The sequence below is a fragment of the Ananas comosus genome, linkage group 22 (assembly GCF_001540865.1).
Source record: "Ananas comosus cultivar F153 linkage group 22, ASM154086v1, whole genome shotgun sequence".
Taxonomy (NCBI): domain Eukaryota; kingdom Viridiplantae; phylum Streptophyta; class Magnoliopsida; order Poales; family Bromeliaceae; genus Ananas; species Ananas comosus.
Window position 1 is genome coordinate 3,777,409 of NC_033642.1, and position 10,357 is coordinate 3,787,765.

At 36.3% G+C, this 10,357-nt stretch overlaps 1 protein-coding gene across 1 annotated transcript; it reads left to right on the plus strand.

Annotated features, from left to right (window-relative positions):
- Positions 496–10,100, plus strand: LOC109727402 (hypersensitive-induced response protein 4). Its single transcript, XM_020257526.1, has 5 exons — positions 496–877; positions 6,893–7,013; positions 7,094–7,185; positions 7,760–7,856; positions 9,387–10,100. Exons 1-5 carry the CDS (start codon positions 683–685, stop codon positions 9,755–9,757), a joined length of 876 nt encoding a protein of 291 aa, XP_020113115.1. The 5' UTR covers positions 496–682; the 3' UTR covers positions 9,758–10,100.

Sequence of the window (10,357 nt, forward strand, 5' to 3'; positions counted from 1 at the left end):
TATTTTCCTGATCTTCCCTCTATCTNTAAAACTTAATAAAATAAATAATATATCAAATTTAATTAATTTATATTATATAATAAAATTTAAGTATAAATATATTATCATAAAAATAATATTTATATTCATATATTTATTTATATATCTATTTATCTAATAAAATAAGAGAAGAACAAAGTTGTTCTCAGTTCACTTAGGAATAATTTTTAACGTTGTTCCAGAATAACCCAGAACGACTCGTTTTGATCGGAATAAGTCATTCCTCCTTATTCTTCTACCGTTTGGTTACAACTCGGAGAATATCTCGTGTTGTTCCGAGATATTCTGGGTACCAAACGCAGCTTAAATATATATAGATGCATAGACAATAATTAATTAATTAATTAAGTAACTATTTTATTTATTTATTATTTATTATTATTTATTTATTTATTATTATCAGTAATCTTTGTATCTGAGGGAGATGCACGCGTCGTCCATCCGCAGATTCAAACGGTTTCATCCCAGCTGGTTTCCCGAGCACATATAAAGGAAGAAAGCCCGTCGTCGTCCGCCCTGCCCTGCCCCCCATTCCCCATTCCCCATTCCCCATTCCCCATTCCCTATTCGACGAGCGGCGTGAAATTTTCGAAGCCCTCGCCGAACAGACAGATCGAGATCGCGGAGAGAAGGATCGGAGGCGATGGTGAGCGCGTACTTCGTGTTCGGCGCGTGCATCGACCAGGCGAGCGTCGGGGTGGTGGAGAAGTGGGGCCGCTTCCTCCGCCTCGCGTCCCCCGGCCTGAACTTCTTCAACCCCTTCGCCGGGGAGTGCCTCGCCGGCGTTCTCTCCACCCGCGTCTGCTCCCTCGAAGTCCGCGTCGAGACCAAGACCAAGGTTTCCTTCCCCCCCCCCAACCCCCTTTCGTTGTTTGATTGTGATCGATCTTTTTCCACGTCGTTGTTTTATTATCATTTTGATTCTATATATGTATTGGATATTGGATTGGATGAACGAGGCGGCCTTTTTATACCATCCTTTCTTCGTCGATTATTTGTTATTGAAAATATTATTTTCCTTCAAAGAGGATTTTTCTTTCTTTTTTTTTTTTAAGAAAAGTTGTTGTGGATGAAATTTAAGGATTTAGGTGATTATCGGCATTAGTTATGCTATGCCTATGGTGCTGTAGCAAACAAGCTCCCGACACGATGCAACCTCCATATTGATTGCATGGCTCAAAATCCTTTTTTTTTTTTTTTTCCCCCAAAACTTAGCGCGTGATTATATCTACAAAAGACTTCGGATAAAAAATACTTTAAAAGAGCAATTAGAATATACTGGTGCCAATGAAAATAAATTTTGTTTTACCAAAGCGTGTTGTCAGTTTCGTGCTATTCGGTGGAACACATTGGCATAGCAATCACTGTGCTGTATTGTGCCGACAAATGCTCAGCATGACCTTGTGCCTCAGCATTGAAATCCTTGGATGAGTGGGATGATTTTCTTTTCTTTCATGTGTTTTAAAACATTACTTATCCAAAGACAATGTCTGCTTAATAAGTAATTTCTTTTTTGTCCACATAACCAAATATTTGTGTATAAGAAATGGGAGAAACAGGGCTGTGGAACAAAAAAAAATTGTGGGACTCATTCTGCTGGAGCGCACTCCTCCCTACTGTTGGATAGCACTTAGTCCTGCTTTGATATTAATGATGAATGTCGTCGCACTCAGTCCTGCTTTGAGATTCATGATGAATGTCATCTGGCAGTTGGGAAGGGTTCATATCAAACGGATGCATCCCACAGAAATTTTGTTCCTGGTTTTTTAATTGTTATTTTGGGTGGAGGCTTTGGACTTCGATGGTATTGGGTCTAAATTATTTGAATTGGGATTTTATTTTGAATCGAAATATATAACAGATTGGAATAAGGGGACAAGAAATCCATGACTGAAGACAGATGATATGCTTATCTTTTATCCTTTAGCGGCATAAGTTTTTCTTATATATTATCACACCTAAAGCACTTCCAATATGCAGCTGAGGGCTATACATCATACTCTACGGTGCATGTTCATTTAGGGGAAGTAATTGGGAAACATTTGGACCTAAGTGAAACAAAATAACAGAAAGAAGAACATATAGATTGTGTTAAATTAACACAACATATTTGATTTGGGTGATTACTTGATAAGTTGGGCTTCTCAATTGGCTATGTAAAAACCTTTTTTGTTTTTTGTTTTATTTTATTATTATTTTTTTTGTGCTAACTAGCAATGTAAAGCCGCAAGGGAAATTGAACTTGAAGAAAACGTATAGGAGATAGGGCATGTTTGTTTGGGTGGAAGTGGGGTGGAAGTGGAGAGAGGGAAAGTCGTTTTTGCCATAAACGATCACCTCCGTTGTTTGGTTCGCCGTAAAAATGTTACGGTCGAAATTCGAGTTAACCTGAAATAGCGTAATTAACTTCGGCCCACGATGGGCCAAAGTCAATTACGGTGAAGGGAGGTAAAGAGAAAATAATAAAATAATATACTAGGTAAAAATAGTTATATTTAAATATATTTAATTATGGTACTAATTACTCTTTTATTCAGTTGGTATATTTAAAATATGTTAAAAATTGATTAGTTAAGTTTTAATATTTTCTTTATTTAATTTGTACAATTAAAATATGATAAAAATTGATTAATTAAGTATAAATAATAATTTAGTTGTTTTAAATTAAATTTTAATTATATAAAAATATAATTATATTATTTTTATTTATTAAATTATTTATTATTTATATATAAATTATAGTTTTACATCATACACTTCCTACCAAATAAACAGCGGAACTAATGAAACTTCACTTCCATAACTACAAAACAAATAGCAAAAAAGTAGTTTTCACCGAACTTTATTTCAACCCAAAGTCTACTTCAACCTAAAGTCCAGTTTCGGTGAAACAAACATGCCCTAGACTTCATGTCACACCTCAAGCCATAGTGGAAGCCTAACCCAAGTACGTGCACGGACCTGCTGTGTGTACAAGGTCACCTCTGCACACATGAAGTGTCTACAGTCAATCAACCTCTAGCAAGATATGATAATTACAATAATAGTTGGGTATCACAAGCATAATTGACCACAACTAGCTAAGCTTAAAGTATTTAACATTTATAACCATACATCATTAACCCCAAATGACTGCATCCCAACATAAGTATAACTCCCAAGGGAATATAACTCTAATACAAGTAAAATAAGATACAACTGTAATACATGTCTTCCAAAATGAATACATAAAATTGTCTAAGTTTAATTTGTACATCAACATCTCCCAACAACTCTCCCAAAACATGAAATAGGGACAACCTCTATGTTGACCAAGTGGGCGGGACGGCTGTAGTTATCAAGCAAAACCCTTGCCGCATCCCGGGTCTCCCCCACTCTAGAAGGCTCTGAAAAAGATAACATCAATGGTTGTGAGAACTATATAAAATAGTCCCTAGTGGGTGCCGCCGTCTAGAGGGGTGCGCTACACCACTAGGTCAACTAATGCATGAGTAATAAGGAAAATTGGAAATAACAATAATTGTAATAAAGAAATTATAACCATGTACTGTTATCATGCTTCTATGTACATGAAGTAAAGGATATGTGCTCTCAACTATCAACTATGCATCAAGTTATATTATGATGTTCAAATTTCAATGTTTTACCTAATCTCTCAAAGACTTACACATAGCACTGTACTACCCTTCGTTGTGCCTCATGGATAGTGTTCAGCGCTCCACATATGAAGTTGTTCCTCCCACTTGTCGCCCAATCGGCGCCGAAAAAGCAAGGGCAATCGTAGTAACAATGGCTTTACCTTCGGAGGATCTTGGATTGTTGGGAGTGACTCTAACAAGCAAATGCTAGATAAGCATATAAGTTTGGCTCTTGCAAGCTATAGTCCGATGCGTAATGCTCAAGGTCATAATTCCCAAGTGCTTGACCTATAGTCGCATAAGAGCTCTCAACTCTACTATTTTGTCTCAATATGTTATTTAAAAGTTAGGTGAACAAGTAATGTCATTAAATGTCCATATTTAGTGAAAAGTTTGTTTATCTTAACTTGACAACATGATGTAGAAGCATGTAGTACCCCATGTTTAAGCATGCTCCAGACAAAGTAACCAGAAGGCATACAATGTGAGATATACCACTAACATGCATATAATGTAAATGCCATGTTGTGGATATTCAATAAGAGTTTACAATGTCATGTTTATCAAGGAATTGAAATCAATAGAGAAGTAAATGACATAGGGGAGTTCACCAGTTTTCGTTAGGTCACACACACCAAATAGTCGGTGATAACCCTTTGTTTCCCCAAATCAAGTTGTTTAGTCTTTTCTTCTAACCCTAAGAGAGTTTTCCAGTCGTCAAAATCTCTAAAAGTTCACATATCAAAATTTTTCAAAATTCATAAGAAAAATAGGTAGAAAATTTCGGGTTTAGGGTTTTAGGGTTTAGGGTTTAGGGTTTAGGCTTGAACATCAACCTGAAGTTTCAATTCATTGAAACGAGCCATTCGGCCACAAAAAGTGACCCTTGGCGTAAAAGAAAACAATTGCTTGTAAAGGCGTTGCAGGTTGGTGGTAGGTATTTCCAGTAAGCTTAGCTTTCATCTCTGCCCACAAAGTGATAAGATTTTGCCTTAGCCACTCAAGTTGTCTTTTCACACCAATCCAGTATTGCTTGGTGGCGCCGGCCAACTTCACCATAGCAAACCTAACATGACGGTTATCAAATATGTCCATACCAATCAAAGTACTGCTCGATATCAACTAACCAATCAGTGAAGGCTTTTGGATCAAGTTGTCCATCAAAAGAAGGGATGCCTACCTTAACCTTACGGGTTATGTCTCCAAATGTCGTCTACATCATGTCGCTTTTGGCCTATTTGAACATAGGATGTAGTGGCGGTTTCCTGTGTGCATGTGGAATAACTATTACAATTTGGCTTGACTCACCATTATAGGTTTTTCTATTTAGTGGTGTGCGCGCCCTACACCCTTCACCAATTTGTGGTGTTCTCTAGACAGTATTATCCCCATTTTGGGCATGATCTCTAGCTTCTTGATTTTCTAAAGTAGTTGTTCGAGTTTTAAGGTCTTGCACTTTGGTTCCTAATTGGGTCGTCATGATAAAACCAAGTCCCCGATACCAAATCTGATGTACGACAGTTAAGGGAGTTTAGAGGTTTTCGAGAATTGCCTAAAAATATGGATCGAGCGATTCCTAGAAATCAAACTAAAAAGAAATAAATGATAAATCCGGAAATTCGAACTTAAATAAGAGATTGGTTAGAGAAAGATCATACCTTTGAGTTTCCGTTGGGTCGGATCCATCGTAAGCACGCGGGTGAGTTGGTTTTACTTCTTTCGATCTTCAAATCTTAGTCGGTTCATTAGAACTTACGAGGAATTCAAATCACTTAATTCTCATTAATCGAAAGTATACATTACAATAGAGTCTTGATCCTTATTTATAAAATATAAGTTAAAACGACTAAGAACACGACTAGGAGTCTTGAAAAGAAAATTAAACAATTTGTCATAGTGGAATTCAGAACAGAGTTCTAAAAAGGAATAGAATTCGAAATCTAAATCCAAAGAANGACTGTATTTGGAATATTTGGTTGCACGATGGACCAATGCTAGAAGCCTTACTTAGATCTGAATCTGATTCAGATTCGGTGGATTGATTTTGGAAGTTTTATTAGACTAGGAGTCTTGAAAAGAAAATTAAACAATTTGTCATAGTGGAATTCAGAACAGAGTTCTAAAAAGGAATAGAATTCGAAATCTAAATCCAAAGAAACTAAAACTTTCAAATAAAAATCCTAGTCTAATAAAACTTCCAAAATCAATCCACCGAATGTGAATCAGGCTAAGATTCAAGTCAGGTTTTTAGTTCCAGTCCATTGTCCAACCAAATATTCTGAATACGGTCCTGATGATGAGTATAAGTTCGAAAAAGACCCAGTTCCCCATCAAGCCTCAACCTCCAAGTCCAAACCTATGGTTGGTTGAAGCTCCTAGAAGAAAGGATAATGAAGAAGAAGAAGAAAATGAGTAAGGAAATTGAGAGAAATAAGTGAAGAGGAAGAGGAAGATGGAGAGGAAAGGAATACTTGACCTTTCTCTTGTAGAGGAAGAATGAAGAGAAGAGAGAGGAGTGAGGGGCTACTAAATAGAGGCAACAAAATCCTTGCTGGCCCTCCAAACAAGAGAAACTGGAAGTTAGGCAATTTTAAGTCTCACGGAACTGATTACCGTTACCCAACCATTAGTACCAATACATCCCTTGTGTACTGGTATCCCAAGGAAGTTTGCCAGAACCGGAACTTCGAATCTGCCAACTTTTCTATTGCGTATCGTACTCGAACTTCAATATCGGTACACCAACTTCAGTACCAGTACTTCTAAGTTCTGTAAAACTAAGAGCTCTCCTAGCCAATCTCACTACTGAGTACTAGTACTCTATTTTTTCAGTACCGGTACGTGCAACAAACCTTCAGTTTTGTAGATTTTGCACTCCGAGCTCCGTTTTCGTGTGTTTGCATGCCGAAAACACTGTAACATCTCTCAAAAACTATCAGAACTATCTAAATAGTATCAAATACTACTTTTCACCGGAACTTGGCTATTTTGCAAAAGTTTAGTGTACTACACTTAATAAGTTCTGTGTTCACAAATTTTAGGATGCAAGTACAGCTGAACCTAGTCTGAAATGAGGCCTCTTAAGTTGTGCTATTCTTTCATCATTGTTCTTACTTGCACATCCCAGTTACTGAATATTTCCTGCTATTTTAATCCTTCTTTTCACGCATAGTTATTTGCTGGATGACTTGATTAGATATGTTTACTTGCCACAGGATAATGTGTTTGTTCAGCTTCTCTGCTCAATTCAGTATCGAATTGTCAAAGAAAGTGCTGATGACGCATTCTATGAGTTGCAAAATCCCCAAGAACAAATTCAGGCATATGTATTTGATGGTAAATTCTATGATTGTTGATTGTGTCTAACTTCAGTAGTAATGTCTTGTTTTGACGATGATTGTTTTGTTCACAATTAGTGGTCCGAGCACTTGTTCCGAGAATGAATCTGGATGAGCTCTTTGAGCAGAAAGGAGAAGTGGCAAAAGCTGTTCTTGAGGAACTTGAAAAGGTAGTTATGGACCTTTTGTTAGTGATATTTCCATGCACTAAGTTTTCCAGGAATTATGCTGAAGTCCACATTTTACAATCTGCAATCTGCAAATTTGTTTTCTTTGTAAGTATATTCAGTGTTATTCATCTGTAATGATGGATCTAGGTATAGACTTGTGATACAAAGGAATCCTTATATTCTCCATTTTTTAGGTTCTTTTAACCTTGTAGGGTTTGGCTGCTTTATTATTTGTTGATGTTGGTTGTGCAGATGAGTCTTCTAATGCCCTAGCCCATAAAGTCTTTTTCCTACGTTTGGAATTAAGATCACTTACTTTTTTATCTTTGGTTTTTCATTCACCCAGTCTATCCTTTTTTTTCTGCAAAATTGTTACCAATGATTTGATAAAATCTGCTTTTGATATTGCTATTGAGTAGCAACCTCAATAACTTATCCGTTGGCTAAGATTATTTTAAGTTGGTAATTAGATATGATCGTTATTTTTTCGCATATGATTACTGGTTGCACTGTCAATATTTCTTTCATCTGCCATTTGTTTGACATTTTATCAATGAAAAAAAAAAAAAATCAGGTGATGGGAGCATATGGCTATAACATTGAGCAGATACTCATAATTGATGTCATACCTGATCCCTCGGTGCGTAAAGCAATGAATGAGATAAATGCAGGTATTCTCCTTCGTCTTGAAGTTGATTAAATTTCAATTATAATGAATATTTGTCCTGTCAATTTCATCTTTACTAAATTTATTTATAAGACAAAAATGCAATTCTGTTGTTTATCATGCTGATACACCATAAAGATATACCACAATTGATTACTTGGTATTGTTGGAATATAATCGCTAATTATGTCTTTTAGGAAATCCTTTTAGATTATAGCTTGGTATGTCACGTTTGTGAATATATTGATTTTGAATTTTGCTCTATGTGGCATAACCTACACTCTCAAGGTTGAAATTTGGATTTCACGCCATAAGGACAGCTCACCATGTATATTAATTCTAATATGTAGCATAGCCTATGGGACTCGAGTTGAATTTTGGATTTTATGACACAAGGACATCGTGTTTAATTTGTAGATGGAATCCTTTTACTTTTGATGTTAGTTTTTAGTGACATATGTCATATATACTGGGTTTTTTTTTTTTTCCTTTTATTTTGCAAATATTACTACTTTTTTTGTTTGTAGATTTGTTTAGATGCTGGATATATACTATTATACTAGTATAGGGCCCACGCTTCGCAGCGGGTAAATATTATTTTAATTAATTATTATATATAATTATTAAGAATTGAAGATTGAAGAAGAAGTTATTAAGTAAAGAAATATATCCAAAATGCCCATTAGACTATTCTTATATACATTATAAGAACTCTAAAGTATAATATTGTCCTATAAAAGCGGTGAATGGTTCACCGTTTTTAAAAAGCAGTAAACCATTCACCGCTTTCTTCCCTCTTCTATTCCTTTTCTTCCTTCTTTTATGTCTCTGTACAATATTATTAGGAGTTATAAAAGTGGTGAATGATTCGCCGCATTTAAATGCGGTAACTCATTCACCGCCTATATTATTTATTTTTTAAAAAATTCAATTTAATATATTAGAGGTCTATTTTTACAAATTATTTTTTTTAAAAGACTTTTTATAATTATAAAAATCAGTAAGATTATTTATAAAAAAAATTCTATTTTGTGCCCTTTATACCATGAAAACAGATACATTTCGGCGATGGCTTTCCATATTAGGCCTAATTTTTAGATAAAGCAAGGAAAGAAATAGTAAATATTAATTACTCACCTTGTTGTTATCTACAGGCATTGTCAAGTGAAAAAGAAAAGTTAAATAATTCATCTATTAGAAGTAAATAGTTTGTAAAAAATAGTTGGTATTTTGTTTAATAGATTGCCTGTTTGGTTGTGATCGTTTTTTTTATTTGCTATGGATTTGAAAATGATTGTACATTCTCTCATGAACGCTAACAACAGTTTGGATGCTAATTCCATTTTCGGAGTTGCTGAAGAAGGTCACGAAGATGGGAAAGTTTTGGCTTGTATAGAATCATTTCTTTCGAGGAAATGAACTTCTGTCGCACATACTACATGGGATTGATTATTGTTACGAGCTTTTCGATACTCTCTGTGTGTTCTATGCTTCTTTTTTTTTAAAACTCTTTTCATCCTAATCCATTATCCAGCCCAAAGGCTTCAGCTCGCTAGTGTTTACAAGGGAGAAGCCGAGAAGGTTCTTCTGGTGAAGAAAGCCGAAGCAGAAGCAGAGGCGAAGTATCTGGCTGGTGTTGGAGTGGCGAAGCAGCGCCAGGCCATAACCGACGGCCTGAGAGAGAACATCGTCAACTTCTCACACTCTGTGTCTGGAACGAGCGCCAAGGAGGTGATGGATCTGATTATGGTCACGCAGTACTTCGACACCCTGAAGGATCTTGGCAACTCGTCTCAGAATACCACCGTATTCATCCCCCACGGTCCCGGTCACGTGAGGGATGTCACCGAGCAAGTTCGGAATGGGATGATGGAGGCCGCCAGCACCAACTTGATCGATCAGTAGAAGGGTCTGGTCTGACTCTTTCCTTTTCTTTAGTGCTGATGGCTTGTGGCCTTGCGGACACTGTTAAAGCTCTCTGATCTTCACGGTAATAATGTTGATATATTTGTGAGGTAGATGTGGATTAAAGTGATCTACCAGTTTTTCTCGTCGGTCTTTAGTTTCGAGGTGTGTATATATATTGTAATAAAGGGGAGTCTCTCTGGTTTACCAATAGTTTGAAGATTCTCTTTTCCTCTTTTTTTTTTCATTACTTATTTTCTGTTTCTGAAGTTTGTCATACTTGTGTGATTCTGTTAAAGTTTGAATTAAGTTATTTGAAATTCTTTAGCCTGGAATTTCTAAATGAGATTATTTTATTGTTATTATCAACACCCTTAATACTCAAATACTGGCAAAAAAAAAAAAAAAAATCTGTGCAATGTACGGACTCGTTATAATTAATGTATAATTTAATAGGCTGATTCAAAATATTCTTATTTATTGGCCGGCCCGGCGCAGCACGCCATGATGGGCCATTCCTGCAGGCCTGCAGCCCAACACAGAATGGACAGCACCATCGGTTGGTGCTGGTCCTGCGGGGCGACAGACTCTCGGCCCGGG

Coding starts and splice junctions, on each gene's coding strand:
- LOC109727402 (XM_020257526.1), top strand. CDS start 683: ATGGTGAGCGCGTACTTCGTGTTCGGCGCGTGCATCGACCAGGCGAGC. Junction 878..6,892: donor GCGTCGAGACCAAGACCAAG/GTTTCCTTCCCC, acceptor TACTTGCCACAG/GATAATGTGTTTGTTCAGCT. Junction 7,857..9,386: donor AATGAATGAGATAAATGCAG/GTATTCTCCTTC, acceptor TCCATTATCCAG/CCCAAAGGCTTCAGCTCGCT.